Here is a 19,391-nt window from a genome sequence, read left to right as displayed (position 1 = left end):
CCGTAAACGTCGCGTTGCAAAGCTGTCGCAAAGCGAGTTGATTACAAGGATATTGGAAAAGGCAAGAGCATCTCAAGTTGTGCATCATTATAACAAAATAATCAATCACTTAAAAAAAAAATCCTGTACTGGAATTCCATAGTATGTCTAGCTTGATTTGGCTTCCATCATAATGAAATCTCTCAAGATTAAAAAAAAAAAAAAGATTCTATTGCAAATTTGACCTAATTATTGAGTTATAAGTTATATTGTAAATTAGTTTCCCAGTTACGGTCACTGTGGTACTTTCTTTTTCTTGTACTTTCTGTGGTTTCTTGTTTTTTGAGATTCTCTTCTTTCCTTTCAAACAAGATTGTTACAGTATTTAGATGTTTGCACCACTTTGTTCTATTCATTTAGTGTAAAACTCCTACAAATGACAAGGGAAGGTACATTATTTTGATCAATATGATAATTTACCAAAAACGTTAAAGCGTTATGTCGTCTTCTAACCACTAGAGGGTAGCATGTTCAAACTAGTGGGATCAGATTTTTTGTCAGATTAAAGATGCGCCGCTGAATTTGAGTATTGGATCGCTGATCTGCATGGATCATTGCTTGCTGGATGGATACAGTTCCAATACGAAATTTACTCTTCCCTACATGATACAGAATAAAGGGATGAGCTCTCAGATCTCAAGCTCTCAAATTCCAACAACTTGTATCCAAATCCAATCAGTTTAAGCATTGATTCATATCATATTGAGGTTAGGGGGTTTTGCACAGGTTCCTTTTGCACAGAACACGTGTGAAATAAAAAAAAGGCAGACCGGAAGAGTGTAAATCTTATATATATATACAGCATATTATTTCTCTGTCCCCTACTTCTCTTCATGTTTCTCTCAGTCTATGTTCAGTAATTACAGTACAGGTGCTTCAAATGAGATGTTTGGTATTTTAGGTGAGCAGGAGGTCAGATCTGCATAGCAATTTTACTGGAAGTCCAGTTCAAACCCATCCTGAAGTCAAAATATCATGTGCACAAAGTATTTGAACTTTTGCTTCCGTTCTCTCCCATTCCCCTTTGTTCCAAAACCATATGGCATATCTCCTTTCATCAGCAGTAGCAAAAAAACTCAACAATCTTAACATTTTGTGAAGCAGTCGTTCATTTATTAAGTTATGACCTGCTCATGGCTGCTCATGGTTCAGCTGCACTGAAATGAATTCAAACAGAGCTCTGTGCTCAGTTTAACATTCAACACTTCCATCTTGAAAGAACAGATGCTGTGACTTAAATTCCTGAGCTGAAATGGGCTGGATTGTTGCAGGACAATCAGGGAAATTAAACCTGATTCAAAGTGCTTTTGTAATTATCCAATTCCAACCAGTTTTCCCGCTAGATTACGGGATGGTAATGCTTTCCCGTTTATCAGATAACAACACATGTGACATGTTCCTTTCCTCATCATTTCCTCATGTTTCAATCAGTACCAGGATGCAAAAGTCTGAGTAAAAAAGTATCCAAGCTGGATTTTTTTAAAAATAAATTAAGACATGATGGAATTTACCAATTCTTTGGCTTACATTTTAAGCTCGCATCTCTGCAGTCTGACCCTGATGTGAGAAATTCCCCATGGAGGTGAAAAGCCACACCTCTCCGCGCTTCTGTTTAATCTGGCCATTCATAATCACATGAATTCCAAATTCACCCACAGACCTTATTCCAGGTCAGCTCCGAGACCACCTGCTGGAGGTGTTTTTGCTCATTGTTGGTCAAAGAAAAGAGGACGGATCAGAACCAATCCCTTGGTTTCAAATTGACTCTTATAAAGATACAAGTGGGCTATTTGGAACAGTTTTCTATATTTTATTTGCTTTCAGTTAATTAAATCCAGCTAATGAAGAAGAAAGAAAATGGTCTTTGATTCACCCATTAAATCCAGATGTGATCCACTTGATTTCCCAACACATCCTTAATTGCAAATTTCAGATAAAAACTCAAATCTACAAACCTTTAAACCAATTTCCCCCTGTATCCTTGAACATGAATCATGGACTGTGAGGGTCTCTTAGATAGAAAGTGACCTCTTTGTACATGCAATGCAATGTAAAACAAAATTAATAGCTGTTTGGAAAGATATAATGACACAAATATGGCATAAAACTATTATTACTTAATCTGTTTTTTCATATTTTAATCAAGTGCCGATGCGATTGGCTGGACTTGGGCTGAGTTGGAGATAACATGTGGTGTCATGTAGTTCTTTTCCACAGAGGAAAAAAAGGGAGACTCAACTGCGGGTAAAAAAAAAGCAACTTGCCGTGACACGCACACGTGGGCAAGACATAGCAGAAATGTCGCACAGCTCCGCTCAGCTTCCATTCTCTATTCATCAAGTAAGAATATATCCACAGCTCTGTTTGTGCCACACACGCGCTCACACGCTGCTGTGTTTTGCCTGCTCCACTTCCCCTCGCTGCGATTTCAGAGCCGAGAGGTGGCATTCTTGGGCTCGTTACGTTGACTCCAGGCTCTGTTTGCACCGCAGCCTGTCGGGGCTCGTGGCTGGAGGCCGAAACTGGATCCTCCTAATGGGGAAAGAGGAGCGAAAAGGAAAGGGGAGAGAAGAAATAACGACGAGGCGAGGCGCTTTGCCACGTGAAGGTGTGAGGGATCTGGGTCAAAAGGACAGTGTGTGGGGTGAATTCGGTGGGATGGGGAGGGGGTGGGGGGCAGAGGTGGGTGTTGGAGGTGATCATCCCTATCACATGTTCCACGGTGTCCTGCAGTGTGGACGGTGGTGGGCTGAGCACGCACGGCACGCTCAACCCCATGCCCTTCCTCATGCTTTGGTTTTTACCGCTCTCCCCTGCCCACACACACAAACACACGCACACACACACACACACACACACACACACACACACACACACACACACACACACAATAATTAACATACATGAAACGTCTGCAGAAACTCTTTAAAATCCCAGTTTACTGCAAGTGTGAATTGCATTCCATGGATTTGTCTCCAGGCTATTTTGGCTTTCATGCTTTTTCCTTTTATCCAAAATTTCCTTAAAAAATAGTGTAAAGATGCTTCAATCTGCATTACAGGAAGGATTACAGCTAATCATTCCCCTTTTAAGCTTGTCTTTGGTACGAAATTGAAGAAGACTCACCCGGGCACTAAGACAAACATTGACAGCACTTCTAGGATTTTGGGGGTTCAAAGATATCTGCAGAACAGATTGGTCAGTGCACGGAAAAGCTTCCCAGTCTGTATTTTCTGTGTGTGTCACCAAAGAATGCTTTGAACTCATGCCAATAGCATCACGTTTTTTGGAATGTATCAGTCAAATGGTTCCACTCACTAACTGGTTGTCAGTCATCCCAGCATACAGTAGAAGAGGATAACCAGGCGGTGAAGGAACGATCATTTCATCTAGAAAATAGGATCCCAAACACAGACCAGTTACTATACCAACCGTCTGTCAGATGACAAAACCTAGTCTACAGTTATATTAATCCACGTTAGGCTGCTACTACAATTCAATTTCCCTACGGGGATGAATAAAGTACATCTTGAATCTTGAATCTTGAATAGAAGAGGATGCGTTGAGGTTTCTTCCTGGTTAATGGGACTAATATATAGCCTCCTGTCGGAACCAAACTGTTCTTAATATCGGGTAGCTAGAAAGAAAATAAGTTACCGAGCTGAACAATCCCATTTAAAAGGAGATGTCTTTAGCTATTATAAGCAGTCTGTGTGTCATTTGTCCACGCAAGCCTTAAACATCACCTGGAACTGGGGGAGGCAATAGCACGGCTGAACATGACACAGACGTTAGCTTTACTCCGCAGATGCACCATCAAATGGCCCCTGAAAGACCAGCTTACCTTATACAGAATGGATACTCATGTTGTAATGAGGGAGCTGCTGGTTTGTGACATATGAAGAGGACGAAATATCATTTTAATGTAAACTATTGACTGTTTGAGGACCGCTGGGTTGGCCATGTCCTCCTTTCTGACAGACCTTCTGCTGTAGGTCTGCTGTGCGATGGAGTGAGTCGGGAAAGGATTGGGGGCACATTTCACACCTTGGGGGCAGCTTGGTGGGGGGTTGGCAGCAGCTTTATGGACAGAGGGCACCTGGCTGTTAGCTGAGGTCCCTGGTACGGACAGGCTTTAGTGATCAAAGCAGGATAATCCCTGCCTCATCCAGCCACACATCAGTCCTACTCAATGCTGTCTCCTCCTCGCAAGGTTACATCCACTACACCCCCCCCAAACCTCAGAAGGCTCCAGATCTCTTCCTATAAAAACACAGCTCATCCTCTCTCCTGCGCTGGAACAACCCCGATGCCCACGGTGAACCCTGGAGCTCCAGCTTTGGGATTTTCTGACTCATTAACTCTGCTCAGTCAGGTGAAGCAGCCTGCGGATTCCTTCCAGCCAGGTTCATCAACCCCAGCCAGTGGCTCCGACTGTGAGGCGATAAGAGCGAAGGGGCTCCATCCATCGGACCCCGCCGTGACTTTGTTTAGTGTGAAATGAGATGAGCAGGAGGGGGGGTGACGAGGAGGAGCAGGACGCGAGAAGGTGCGAGCGCCAATCGCGGCCCGCAGATGAGGTTTGATGAGTCCGACGTGGGCAGCGCAGCACCCTAAATGCAGTGCAGCGTATTTAACACAGCTTAGCAGTGTAGTTACGGGAGTGTTAACGCCTGTCAGTTATACGACTGCTCGTCTTGGCAGCAGGTGTTTGTTTGACCCGAGGTCTAATGTGCAGACGGTGTCCTGTTGACCTGTACTGTTTGAAGCTATGGGACTAATGCGGAGCAACACGGGAAGAAGGGAGACGCCTTCTCACACCAGCATTCTTAAAATGTTTATCACTGACCCGTTGAGCCGGACGTGGACGGCGGTACCGTGGTGGATGATACCGTGTTACTGTGGGTGGCATCAAAATGTTCTCCTGCTGTCCTGCAGACATCAACGTCAGGACTGCAGCATTGAGGGTTAAAAGGCTGAAATCATGCTATTGTGCTAAATTTAAAGGTGAAGTTGTGTTAGTTGCGTGCCAATGAGCTACTGGTCACGGAACTGTTTAATGTTTGGTCTGCACAACCAGGAAGGTCCAATAATGCCAAGATGAAAGAAGACGCAGTCATCCATTCCACCGACATCAAAATTATGGGTCTAAATAAAAACAATCCAACATACATATCTATGCACCAAGACAAGGGGGGTGACCTAAACAGCCTAAAAACCAAAGCTTGACTTCAGTTTGTCCATTCTGGGCTACCGTAGAGCCATGGTCCATATCAGGGGCCCTTAATGGCACGGAGATGAAATTCATATTTAGAAATTATGTTGGGATCGCCTGGAAAAACGCTGTAAATACTTCTCCTCACCTGATTCCCACTCTTTCACCACCTGTTAGCAAATGCATTTGTTTTGGCCCATGAGGGGGAAAAAATCATGTAGAAGAACAACAGGGCTTATACAGATATAGCCCTGGTGAAAGAGGAGGATCAGGTGTCCTTCTGGCTGTGCTGTAAATAAATATGGAGGAATTAAGGTGAACAAGCAGCCAAAGTCTCTGGAAGGATGACACAGTTATTATTTAGCTGTAAATCCCCAGCAGTAACGGACACAGCGGCTCAGAAGGGAAGAATGCGGCAAAAATAACCCCAACGACAATGCAGCTGCTTCACTTGCATCACATTAAAAAGCATCTTGTTTAATTTAGGTACATTCTGTGAACTTTACCGCGACTTTTCCTTTGTTCTCCTGCAAGAGGAGTACAATCGCTGCTTAAATCCACCAGCAGGCACGTCACAGAACAAAAGGGGGTGCAGATCATAGCTGGATGCCCCCTCGCCTTTCCTTTCTGTTTTTTTTTTTGGTAACTCTTGCTGCAGGCTCAGTTTGACAAAACTGTTTCCAGATCTTAACTTGATCAGACTTAATCAAAAAGGATTTACCGACTTGATTGACAGAATTCAGTGGAACTCCACTTTTGCTATTGGCTCCTGCCTTTAACCTGCTCATTCGTGATTATCTTCATATGTGGCTGGATTAAAGTTCTCTTTCAAATTCAGCCTTGGCTTTTTTAATGTGGTGGCTCCTCAAGGGCTCCCATCGTCCCAAACACAGCTTAAACTGTGCCCCCCCCTTCCCCACCTTTATGCTGCTGAAGACCACTTGTAATCTGGTTGCTTTTAGCTTCTATTGCTCTGAATGAAGCATGTGGAAGACTCCAGGCATGAGGAAGACATGGTCAATATTGGGTGCAAAGGTAGGCTAAACACCTTACAGGCCTGTTACTTTGTGTGACTGAGGATTAGAATTAAGGTGGCGTGTTGCAGTCATCCCTCGGGGATCCCTTCCTGAAAGTAACTTTGGAAAGATTGATTCATTTTTGTTACGTAATGTACACAGTCGACATCACTCAAGTCATGGTCAGCTTAATGTTTTGGTTTCCATCAAAGTCTGATGCCCAGCAGAGCCAGCCAGCTTAAAACCGTCTGGAAGTCAAGACTGAGATGACCTTAACGGTATCTCTAGATGTCTGCTGGGATCATTCTTTCATTTTCAGGTCTGCATTAAGATGTTTCCAGTCTTATTATGTTTAAAAAAGTAAAGAAGGGAGTGCATTAGTAAAGGTCTGGGTCATCTATTAATAACAGAATATTGGTAATAAAATCTTAATACGTGCACATTCTGAAGCTGGATAATCTCCATGCAACTCTCGCTTCAAAGTTCAGAGACAGATGTTGACCACTTGTGAGTTACTGCCTATAATTGGACCGAACCAGTGAGTTTTGACGCAAACGGAGATTTGAATCACTACTATGTTCTGGAAGCAGCACAGGATAAACACTTATTTATAATGTCTGCCATATTCCTTATTTCTATGTCATATCCCTTGTGCCGTATGTTTAAATATGACGGCAAATCAATGTAAAATGTGATACTGCTAGCATTAGCATGTCATTTTTGCCATTGCCTCATCTCCAGTGACAGAAATGACATAGAGTGCATTTAAGATTGGTTCTGCTGACTTCCACTGCAGGAAACTCTTGATCTCTTGGTCTTTACATTCCAAGGAATGATCTAAGACTTTGTTCTTTTATGTCGACACGGCGGCTGCTGGCAGTCTGGACAGATTACACACATGAGCTAACAATGTCGAGCTCTTTTATGTGTCAGCAAAGACCCAACCTGGCTTCAGCCTTGAAAACAAAACCGCGAGGTATCAGCGGCCATCCGTCCGTGTCTGGAGCCAGACGTCTTAACTTGTCTTCTGCCTGACAGGTGCCACTGTCTTGCCCCAGTGGACAGAAAGGTTGCAGGGCACAAAACCTGAGCTATTTTTTACTGTGCTGAAAGTAGACGGTGACACGGAGCAGCTGATGGACACGGGGAAGTGTCTGGGCTAACACCAAGGCTGACATGCATGAAACAAAAGGTCTGTACCACCCATGAACTGCCTGAAAAGGAACCAGGCGACATGGCGGGTTTGTCGGAAATGGAAAATAACTGCTGGGCACCAGATCGAGATCATTTTTTGCTTCATCTTTGTGCATTTTGGAAAGTGGCCGTTGTTAGCAGCTTTACTGTAGGGATCGGTGACATTGGAGATAACATCAAGCAGGTCGTGCAGCCTGAATGTGGCGGGGTAACAAACAGCAAGATGCCAGTTTGATGAGCTGCTCTGGCAAGAAACATGAGTCTGGGACCTTGAAAGGCAAATCAGACAGAAACAAAGCAGCAGAGGGGCGACTGTCAGGCTAAAAATGGCATCCAGACTGAATATTCCCACCTTGTGTTCTCTTGAGTTTATCCCTAAGACAGGTTTAGTTAACAATTCCTTACAATAAATACACTTATATTAATTAAATAAATATTGATTCTAGCTATTTTACACATGCTCTAACATGCTAAGTGTTCCAAATGCAGACATTCAGGTAAATATTGGCTCTGCATCATAAAAACTGCATCTTTAGACGTGTATCGGTGCTCAACTGTAACTTGGATCCAACATTTATGTTAAAGCAGCTCACACAACACACACAATCCTTCCTGACGCGCTGTATCATGGTTACAATATAGCTTAATATGAATCTGGAATATCAGGGGTTGTAATACTTAACGACTGCCTGTACGCACCGTTCATTTTTAGTCCATTGTGGTTTCCTGTCATCAAATTAAAGAACTCGATGCCCAATTATGAGTGATTGCTTTGAAATACTGTCGAATATCTTCGTATTGACTAAAGAAGCAGTTCATTCTCTTTATTGCATTAGTTGGCGACATGCTGCATATGTCCTCCACACAAACACAAGTCGACTGTTCAGATGTTGGATTCTGTCTCCTTCCCGTTCTTTCCACCTTCTTGGGAATGTTATTGTGTAAACCAGGGATCACAGCGGGTTCTTTCTCCCTGTAGCAGTAAATCTCCGCGGTCCCTCTTTTCAAACTGGGAACAATTTTCTCTGCAGTTGTTTCTCATTTTCAGCAGAAATGTGTTCGCTCTCCCAGGAAATAAATAGTTTGGATCTGGTTTTCATTGTTTACGTTTGAAGTTTCCAGTGACTGGACCTCGCAACAGGTCTGCATGGGTGCAAACACAGGTGAACGAAAGGTTGGGAAATATGTGGAAACAATGAAGATGTGGTTCACAGAGACCATCACCAGACAGACGGGAGGGGGGGGGGGTAGAGATTGCAGTAATTGTCAAAACACTCACATATGCAAAATCCATTTAAAAAATCTGGATCTTTCCATGTGTTTTTTCCCAATACGGCTCCAGAGTACTCCTCCGCTGGAATCTGTGCCAGTTAGAATGTTTTTGGCTGCAGGTTTAAAAAAAAAAAAAATCTGCAGCCAAAAACATCCTAATAAAAAGAAATATAGCTTCATCAATTTGTTTCATATACTGGATTAATGACAAGTTGAAAGTCCTCCAGTGCGGGGTTGTTGTAAGGGAAGCCGTGTTCTGTGCACGGCGCTGTGACAGGTGTGTCTATCAGGGATCTTTGGAACCAACCTTGGAACCTGTGAGGACAGAAAAGAGGCAGTTTCTAAGCAGCGACTGTATATTTGGAGTTTTCTGGGCTAAAAACAGGCATCATTTCAACATGTGCAAACTTTAATACTTGAATAGAAGATTAATGAGGTGGAGCAAAAGCCTATGATAAAAATGTTTTATCCTTGTTAGGTAAATGGACAGAAGGGAGAAATCTTGAGTATTCATCAAACCTGTGATGGAGCGAAGTTTACAATATTACTTATAGCACAAAGGTCGCCGTTGTGCAGCGCTTCATCCTGTCTGTTGCCACTCTTATGACAGCTATAAATACACAAAAACTTCAAAGTATCTCAGCGCAAATTCAATTTTAAAGTTTGGAAATCGTGCTGCAAATACTCGGCGGTGTGTTTTCCTTACATTGTCATGCAAAGCGGCGCCTTGGGAACCATTCCCAGAAGTTTTCCAAGCTATGTTTGTCTTTTCCTTGTGTATATTACGAAACTAAACAACATTAATGGCCCCATAAACGGGGCGCCTGCAATATGATTCTGCATATTTCCAGTAAACAATAGAAATGCACAGTAGAGAGAGACATTTTCACCATCATTGAGGGCTTTACAGGATTTATTATGCAGCCATGTTGTCTGGAAGCTCCAATGATCAGCATCAGTTTTGAACATTTAAGCGGACTGTTTTGTTTTAAAGCTGCATAAAACAATAATTGTAGTGTGACAATGACGTTTGGCTGGTCCTACATGCTGTTGTTCCGGGAAGAACGCAATCAATTTGGCTTTTGATGGTTCGTCTCTTTGCTGATGCGAGGGATCATCATCAAATATGGTTACAAGAGATTAACAACAAATGTGGATACATGTGTGAAACAACTCTCTAAAGCCAGAAGTAAGTGTGTGCATGTGTGTGTGTGTGTGTGTGTGTGGGGGGGGGGGGGGTTCATGGAATTGTTAAACAAAGATTACATCATTACCAGCACCAAAGTCGCCAGACGAAGAAATGATATGAGGTCTAAATTACTCACAACCCAAGTGCATCAAAGGAGATAAGAGAAACATGCCTTTCAAGCCATTCCCTCAACCCTCCAACGGACTGGAATCGGATTTTGTCAAGGAACACTGTAGTGAGGAGCATAAAGCCTGTCTCTGTTCCACAGCCAGCCCTGCAGAGAATTCACCCCAGACAGGATCAGCCCCAGAGATGAAAGCAAGGTCAAGGTGGCTTTTTCCCCTCCTCCTCCTCTTCTTCTCTAAACCAGCCTTCTCCTGCTCTTTTTCCTCTTTTCTCTTCACCTTTCCCTTCCTCTCATCCCAACCTGGAAGCAGACAAAGCTCCAGAAAACAAGGTCCGCCTCAACTCTTTCATTCTTCTTGACAACTGAATTGATTTTTCCCCCCACAACTCTCAGTCCTTTGATTTTGGCAGATTTTGGTTGATTGTAACATTCTTGATGTGACACTTAACTGCTGCAGATACAGGAGTCGCCACGGTAACCGAGCTTCAGAGCAACTCTAAATACCTATGACCCTTCTAATAACCACGTTGCCTGCTGACGACCACTTGTTTCGAAAAGCATTTCCCAACACACTCTTATTTACATTCTTTTGCAAATGCAGCAAAAGAATTTATGGGTAAGTGATCTTTTAAGTGATCGTTTTATGGTAAGCATGCGTTTGTTGAGGTTTTTGGCACTTGAGTTGTTTTATATCAGTCAGCGTTCGCAGCACTGACAGATTTGGTGTCCGCCAGCGTGTTCGAGCTCTGTAAGAGATGAGCAGAAGCAAATGCGCGCAGATACACACGAGCCCTTCAGCCAGCCAAGCGTTTGCTAAGTGAAAGAACAACCGCTGTCTGCTGATTTCCTGTCCTGTAAACTTAAATGATGTTTCTGGATCCTGTTCACCGACTCAACAGATACCATAACATCGATCCAGATCGCTGACGCAGCTAAAATGGGAAGGCCGAGTGCTTCCTGTGCAGGGAGCGTGTTCTTCCTCCGTGACCCTTTCCACCCCACTTGACCCCTGCAAGGACTTTCACTTCCTCCCAGCCCAAACACCCCCTTCGCCCTGGACTCCCCAGGCCCCTCTTCTATGCTTTCTAACAGCTCCTTAAGCTCCACAAACCACCGCTGTGCGCACACATGCACGCTTTTACACGATGCATTGTTTCAGCTTCAATCCGCTCTGTGCGCTTCGCCATCTGTTAAGCACTCCCCCAGCTGTTGCCCACTCTCTCCTCACTCGCCAAAATAACAGTCCTACAAGCCGATGACACGCACATTGGACAGAAATTACACACTCCGACGTCTGCTAATTAGAGGCAGGACTATGTTTAGTGTCTAGCCAGTTAGCGGGTCAACCCAGCCGCCCAGGCACTTGTCAAACCGCAGCTCATAAGTGTGAGTTGTGGCTTATTGATGAGTTGTTTAACTAATCACCCAATCTTGTTTAATGTCTTTTCTTTAAGTACAGCTGAATCGCCGCAAAGCCCATTTCCATGATGTCTGCAGGAGGCTTGGGAGGCAGCGTTTTGTTTTATGCTCTATCAACCATAGAGCTCGCTGCTTCCTCCTTTTCCTGTTTCTCTGACTCTTCTTTCTTGTCCTCTGAGGCTGAAAGTTTCCACACACCCCACGTTTACAAGCTGTTAGTGTATTATTTTATCTGGAAAGACAATACGCTCTCTGACCGTGACATGCTATTCGGATTCTATTAGTGGGAAGTCCTGGAGCTCAAATCATGTGTGCAGGTTGGAGTACATGGTGCCCTTGAGACTGAAACCAATATCCTTTTAAGTAAGTACAGATTCAGACAAAAGGAGGTGATATGATTGTTTGACTGTTGTTTTAACCAAGTATACGGTCTTAAATAATTTCTGGTAAATTTATCCCACAAAGGAGTTACCAATTTAATGTTCCCCTGATTGTGTAATGATTATGGGTGGAGATGAAGGGTTGTGTTTTGATTTCAACACATTTAAGTAGAAATTTTCAGGAAAAGTTACGCTATGAGAGCAGAACGCCACATGTTCCAGGAGGAAGGTCACAGCTCCTCTGAAGAGAAACACGGTCTGATTCTCATTACTGGGCACCAGTGCACGATGGACTGCTCAGTCTGAATCTGGATATATGAAAGGCAGAAAATTCAACTTGAAGCATTTGTCATGAATCTGGGGGCATATTTGAGTGAAGTTAGCGTTTATAGTAAAAATGTAAAGCCATCGTTAGTTTCATGAGTTCCACCCGTCTTCAGGTTCTGCCTGTTCAAACACTCCGATCGAGGAAGATGTGGAAGAAAACATCTGGTCAAGGCATTGCAATCCTGATTGATGGTGAAGCCTGCAGAAGAGCGGGTGTGTGAGACTGCCCCCCCACCCCACCGGGCACACTTCCGTCTTGGCGACGTCTTTGATGTAAAGGCTGAAAAGCGAGATCAGGAATAACAAAACTATGAAAAGGATGATTTTAGATTCAGCGGCTGGTTGCGCTTTGGGTTCCAAGTCACTTTGACCACTTGCTCATTAGTCCTTGTTTATTCCCTGTGCTGGGGGCATTCCCAGGATTTAGAGGCAGGAAGCATCTGTCTCCTTGTAGCATCACTTGCCTGAACTGTAAACCATATGGACCCCCTTCTTTTCTCAGACTAACCTGGGGGTCTGTGACAAGGCTGTGAACAGTATTCTAAAGGAAGATACCGAGGTTAGTATTGCTTGATGTGTGTGCGTGTATGTGTGTGTGTGTGTGTGTGGGGGGGGGTCCCAGACTCCCACAGAGCTCTGTTTGTTCTGGCCTAATGACTTTACCTTGATTGGGAGTTCTGGAAGTAGGTCAATGCTGGTTTGTTTGGAAAAATCAATGAGCAAGATAAAGCATTATTTTCAGGAAATGATTTGCAGCTTACAATAATCTGTCACAATTACTGGTTTTATACCAGCACAATGTAAGATAACCGGTTTAAATGGTCAACAAGATCCCAGCGTTTCATCCTTTCATCCATTCATCTCGCAACAGTATATTTAGAAGCTCATCATCTTTTGGGCATCATTGACCTCAGGGATTCAATCATTTCATCACGCTGCAGTGGTCAAAGAGGGGCACTGACAAAACCACGCGTCTGTCCGTGATGTCACGATTCTCTGCTGAAACCCAACACCGGCAGCTGGTAGGAGTTGCGCTGGGGTGAGCGCGGGTCCCCCGCATCAGTGCAAGTTGAGGCACATCGCAGGAACCAGCGCCTGGAGGTAAAGCTGCGCAGAGCCTCATCTGCCGCAGCGTTGGAGAGGAATCCGAGCTCTGGTTCTCCGTGTCCCACACGACAGTCGAATTAACACTGCAACAGACCACCAAACTCTTTCCAAGTGAACTTTTTTTTTCTTTTATGAGAACTGTTGGCGCGTCTCCGCAGGGGACAGAAATAGCCAGTTTTCTCTGCGCGCCGTGGAGCGCAAAGGACCTGAGGAGCTCAGGTTTGGACCGTTTGGAGAGAACACCATGAAGACATTCTGAGGTGGCTGCTCTCCGACGTCCAATTTATGCTTCCCTTGGCCGCAGCCAGAGCTCTTTAGCCCATGAGCAGGTATCCTCTTGAGCGCGATTCTGTTTTCACCCAGATCTCTGCTGCCTGGACAAATGAATACAAATGCATTTAGGAGCCCAACGGACAAGGAGTGGACACGTTTCCGCGGCAGCAACGTAAGTAGACCTTTTTTTTCCACCTTCACCACTGCGCAATTGCGGATTGAAAACGTTTCCCAGAGCCTAAATCTGTGTAAAGTTTGAGGGGTTTGGGGATGCTTTGCAAGGGAGTCAAATTGGTGAGATCCAACTGACAACTGCTGCAGCTACAACCTCTTACCAAACATTTGAAAGATCCCGTTTATAGTCCATAAATGGATGACCTGCAGTATGGCTGAACATTATAGCCACAAACAACCGTTATTATTATTATTACTATTACTATTACTATTACTATTATTATTATTATTATTATTATTATTATTATTATTATTAGTAGTAGTAGTAGTAGTAGTAGTAGTAGTAGTAGTTTTTTCCCTGTGTTTCTGGGGTGAATTTCGCTTTTGAATGTGTTTAACGTGGAGCATTTTGAGCATATTTGCAGCTGTACAACATGCACACCATGTGCACAACTGCTGCACACACTTCATCCTACACTTGTGAGAAGCATGAATGAGAATGGCTTGGAAGCAATTATGATTAATCCCGCCAGCATACCAGCAGGGATAAATCACCGTGGATGATATAGAAGCATCTTTAGCCGTCGTCTGACGTCCTCCTTTATGGTGTCTGGGTTGTTGATTGTTGCTTAATGAAGTAAACGGGAAGTGAGGAGCCCCATGTGAAGATAAGCTGAGTGAGAACAAGCGTGGCCTCAAATAGTGAGTGTCTATGCATCGGTGGACAACTGGCTCCTTAGACAATCAGCCACTGTTGCAGGCGCCGCTGCCAGAGGTTTGACTGTACATGCAGGCTCCTGGATATCCTGTAGCGGGATACACATCATGTGGCTGCAGCGCTAGCTGGTGGTTCTCATCTCAATCAGGAAGTGCAGATGGCCTTCAAGTCCCCGGTCAAGTAATTCATGTTTTTGGACATGTGAACTGAATGGAATTGAATTCCATTGAGTTATCTCTATCATGTGATGCGGCTGTTTAGTTTTGTTTTTTTGCTGAGCTGTTTGATTCATGGTTTACTCTGATGTGGAGCCCTTACAAAAACCTAGATGTTTTAAAAATCAATGTTTTTGCTCACTGCACCACGGAATGATCACGTGTTGAAATCTGTCGAGCTGGTGCTCATTATCAGCTCACCAGATGATGATTTTCAGTCTTTTGTCTTCAGCCTCTCGCTTCAAACACCACAACTCAGCAAATGTGTCCCGAATTGATTCTTTAATAGAAAGATTCATGGTAGAACCACCCTCCCCCCCGTCCAGCTTCCCGCTGAGCGTGCTCTGCTTCTCCACAACTGTAGCTGTCAGAGAGATTGAGTGTGTTTAACCAGCCTAACATCTGCAGGTCTCCCCACAACAGGAAAAGGGCAAACCAATAAAGACCTGTGGAAGTTTACTCACAGCCCTTTGTCTGCTCGCTGTCTTGTGGACTAAGTCAATCTTTGCTCTGGTCTGCACTGACCTCTTGACTCCAGTCACCCCTCACAAACACACCCCAGTTCTTCCTCTAAGTAGAAGAATCCACCTCTGCTTCAACTACCATTGACATCCAGCTTCCGGAAAATTTTGTGTCGATTGATCGCTTTTTTTTTGCTCTTCATCTTTTCTGCTTAAGGTAGTTTTCTTATTTAATCCATCAGCTTGCGGAGAGATTTTCAGCTGCTGAGCAGCAGGTAGTCAACTCAAACCTGGAAACTTGTTGACCTGCTAATTTTTTCCGCTGATGGTCATTTTGGATCTGAGGAGATACGTCCGCTGAGTGTTTCCATTGTGAAGTAATTCTGATAAAGAGTGAGGTGCTAGAAAAGAAAAGCCGCCAGTAGGAACAGATGTGCATTGGTCCGTTCCTCATGCCAGTAATGTGTTAGCCGAGAAGCAACGCAGAATCAGCGTACTTGATTAGAAAGAGTCTTTGATGTTTTACCTCAGCGTCACAGAAATATCCACCTCTTGGCTCGCGCGGTCTTTTGCTTGTTGACGGAAAGGTGGAAGCTCATCTGAGAGGAAAATCCAGACCAACGATCACCCCCTGGTGGATTGGTGAAGCACAGACTTCCCCAGCTTCATGTTAACAGATCCATAGGACAAACCAAAAAATGTGTTTCTGTGTTCTGAAGCAGTCTGTTAAACACATATATGGTCTGAGTGTTTGCTCTTGAATTTTGGTTTGTTTGATGCCGTGGATGGCATTCAAAAGAAGCGTGACTTTTTGTGCATCTCTGTTAGTTACCTGCTTTTTACCAAGAGGGCTTACGCGAGTGGAGGTCAGACAAATGCTTCCAGGTCAAGTTCAATAAACTTTGATTTTCTGAATGATGACTTGCGTGGAGCGCTTTTAAAGAGCTCTCGGATTTTAATATCCTAAAGGAAACATTCTTCAGTCAGGAGGGAAGAGAAGGGATGAGATGGACTAACTAATCAAAAGGTTTTGTTTATGTGGCTGAATATCTTTAAAATCAAAGAACATTTACAGATGAGTGGATATTGGCTTAATGTGATTTTTACCTCCAAGAGAGGCAAAAGGAAGTTGGTCTCCATTCTCTGTTGCTTTTTCTCTTAATTGGATAAACGTTTGACAATATTTTGACTTCATGCATAGCTTTATTGCTCCTAATTAGTGTGGGATGTGATGAGCATTTTAGTAGGAGATGCAAATGTCCCCGCTCCAACAGCAGCCTCCACTTAAAATGACAATATGTCCCTTTTCTTGAACTGGAGTGACTTTGCTCTCCATTGGCGCCCGTCAAACCCTTTCCACATTTGAATGGGCTATTGTTTGGGATCCAAGTTAATTTGGAGGGGAGAAAGGCAGTGTCTGTTACTTGTGGAATGATTCATTTCAGTGGGGAGTTTTAAGTTGTGATTATTTATAGTCTTGACATGACACCCACTCCCCACATAGTGGTATTTCCCTCGGTCAACAGAGCAGTGTTTGGGGAGCTTTGTCCTGCTTTCAACAGCATTTTCCATTGACTGCAGGGATCGGAAAGCGTGTCGTAGTGTGCTGTTATCCTGGAAGGGATTTAAATGAATACTGTGAGTACCTGTCTTTATCCCAAAACTAAAAGAAATGTAAGTATGCAGGTTTTATTAGCCTGTGTTCTGACAGACTGTTCACACTGCGTTAAAGTGCTGGAAACCTCCCATGATGAGGATGATATTGGAGATCTGTTCTAACAATGACCCAAGTCTGCTGGGGGTCTCAGGGGTGCCTGAAATAGTCCTGAACAGAAAGACGGTGTGGCAGACGGACAGAAGTGCTGCCTGAATCAGCATCAGATGGCCCCATATTGGGAATGAAAAAAAAGGGAATGGCAAGTGTTATATTTAGGTTTCCAGTTCCTATTTCTGGTGTCCGTCTAAAGCTTGCCACATTTTAAGCAGAACCAGCTCCCTGCAGGATTTGTGAAAGACCTTTTACAAATTCCCTCATTCATTTTCCTCTATTAAGGGACACATTTGGGCTTCTGGCTGTGGAATGTCACACCACTTTCCTGATGGGAAACAGGTGACAAGCACAGCTCGGAGTGGCCATCTTGTGCCTTCACCCTGTTTAATTATATTTTGTCTTTTATTCCTTCCTCTCACTTTTATCCATACCCTCACTTTGTCTGTCCTTTGCTCACTTTGGTTAAACAATTGTGACAGTCCTTATATCACTGGTTGCAACTTCTGGGATTAACCTTCTGAAAGGACGTGTTTGTAAGATTTCTAACCAAGCGGAGACCAATCGTGTCGACATAACAATCCCTCCGGTCGGGGACAGCAGTCGCTGATTGACAGCACTCGTTTGGCTCGTCTTCTGCAATGCTACAGAGAACTAGCATGACTAATTTCTCCTCTTGTCTTTGGTGTTAATCACACTGTGTTGAAAATCATCACGCTGCTCGCCAGAAGCCCCTTGAGATCGTGCGTGTCATCTGCACATGGCTGTCAACATGATTGATTTGGTCTGAAAGGAGCATCCTTTGAAGCCATACATGAGAGATCCCGTGTAAAATATGTTCTGCGCTGTCTGTAAATTGTCCAAGATTTACATTTTTATTATTTATGTCAAATGAAATTTGATACTTTCTTTATTTTAGATGATAACTCGATAATTGAATCTGAATATGTGAAAGCATTTCGACTGTATTCAACTCTATTCCGTTTTGTTATTGCGCAAGTAGAAAAAAGTCTAACTGTTACATCAACAACGTACAAAATAATTAAACGTGGACAACTTATTGGGTGTTATATCCAGTAATACAATAAAACTGCTTTTCATTTAACTCCTTGTCTTGTATTTGGATAAAGATGTCACCCGGCTTTATCACATACAGCTTTTAAAAAAAAAAAGGATTCCTCTGAAATTTGAAAAAACATGCGGCACTTGTGGAATTAACAGTTCTGGGACCTCATTATAAATGAATAAGGTCCGAGGTTCTACATTTATACTGTGTATAATTAGTCAGAGCAGATTAAAAAAAGCTTAAAATCCCCAGGTGTGACGCTTGTCTGGCTGGGGCTTTGCAGAACCATTGTTGTCTTGACACAGTAAAAGACGGTACATCTACAGCACCATGACTGTATTTCCCGGATGGAAAAAAGTCAGCAGCTGAATAGATTTCCTAATGCAGAGGGATCAGGGTGAATGAAGGGATCGGGAAAGCAGTTAAGAGGTGCCACTTTTTCCTTTTTGCACCTTTCAGCAGGTTAGATCATTCTAATCCTTTCAGTAATGACTGTCTTTCATACGGTCTCTTTTTGCCGAGTACAGAAAAGAGAAATGATCTCAGAACATTCGCTCACATCTGCCTGAGTGCAAACTGGGTGAATCAGTCAGCGCTCAGTGCTTGTACATGACAAGTGTCTTTATCATTAGTAAACCTCAGAGGATGATCTGTCGGACAGAGCTGCGGACGTTTGTGGCTGAACACTGCAGCAATGGACTCTACCATTATTATAAATGCAAAAACCCAGAGTTTAAACAGACCGGCGCATTGATTTTACATTGATTTATTGTCAGTCCCTTCACTGCCAATGGATGTTAAGATGTGCTGGATGGGTTTAGTCTCTTATCTGAGAACCTGCCCCTATAAAGGGGGGCATTAGAGGCCGAGGAGAAGCTCATTCTCCACCAGGGATCCTAATTTAATACAACTGGAGGGAAGGAAGAACAGAAAGACTGGAGACATATTTCAGTAGGTAACAGCAGCAGGTAACTACTGTAGGCTTGTCTTTTCGGAATAAGAACACAGCCAAGTTGGAGTCATCCATGCCTTCATATCCCCACTTTTTTTGTGGCTTCTTAAAGCTAAGTTCCTATTTCTGTCCGACCATCACTGGAAACAGTGATTGTATAGTTCCTGTATGGTTCAGGTTCTCAGTTTTTGTCTGTTCTACTTCCCTTCTAGGTGGAACTTAATTCTGCTCCTGTCAGTATGCTCAGCTGTACTCTCTGGAGAAGGAGACGACCGTGCTCGAGGTAAACAACGACACTGAAACGCATCACCTTATGTTTGCATTGCTATGATCACAAACGCACCTGCCATATATGCACCCCAGATTCTCAATGTAGGTTATTTTCACAAGTTAACCAGAAAACACAGTGTGGTGGTCTTTGTACCTTTTGTATTACTGGTTTAAAGGCAGGATGCAGATGCACTGGTGGGTCCCTTTAA

At 43.6% G+C, this 19,391-nt stretch overlaps 1 protein-coding gene across 2 annotated transcripts in view; it reads left to right on the top strand.

The window, feature by feature from the left end:
• The first annotated feature begins 12,697 nt into the window (after positions 1 to 12,697).
• Positions 12,698 to 19,391, top strand: part of col24a1 (collagen type XXIV alpha 1 chain) — a 52,308-nt gene continuing 45,614 nt past the window's right edge. For both annotated transcript variants that reach the window (XR_003886349.1, XM_029828541.1), the window contains exons 1-3: positions 12,698 to 12,737; positions 13,120 to 13,730; positions 19,125 to 19,195. Coding sequence is in view for 1 of the 2 variants with exons in the window: in XM_029828541.1 (XP_029684401.1) it covers positions 13,678 to 13,730; positions 19,125 to 19,195 (124 nt within the window). In the remaining variant the exon portion in view is untranslated. The remainder of the gene's footprint in view (positions 12,738 to 13,119; positions 13,731 to 19,124; positions 19,196 to 19,391) is intronic.

Source organism: Takifugu rubripes, chromosome 20, assembly GCF_901000725.2.
Source record: "Takifugu rubripes chromosome 20, fTakRub1.2, whole genome shotgun sequence".
Taxonomy (NCBI): domain Eukaryota; kingdom Metazoa; phylum Chordata; class Actinopteri; order Tetraodontiformes; family Tetraodontidae; genus Takifugu; species Takifugu rubripes.
Note: the sequence above shows the minus strand (reverse complement) of the source record. Positions and strands in the feature narration are given on the sequence as shown.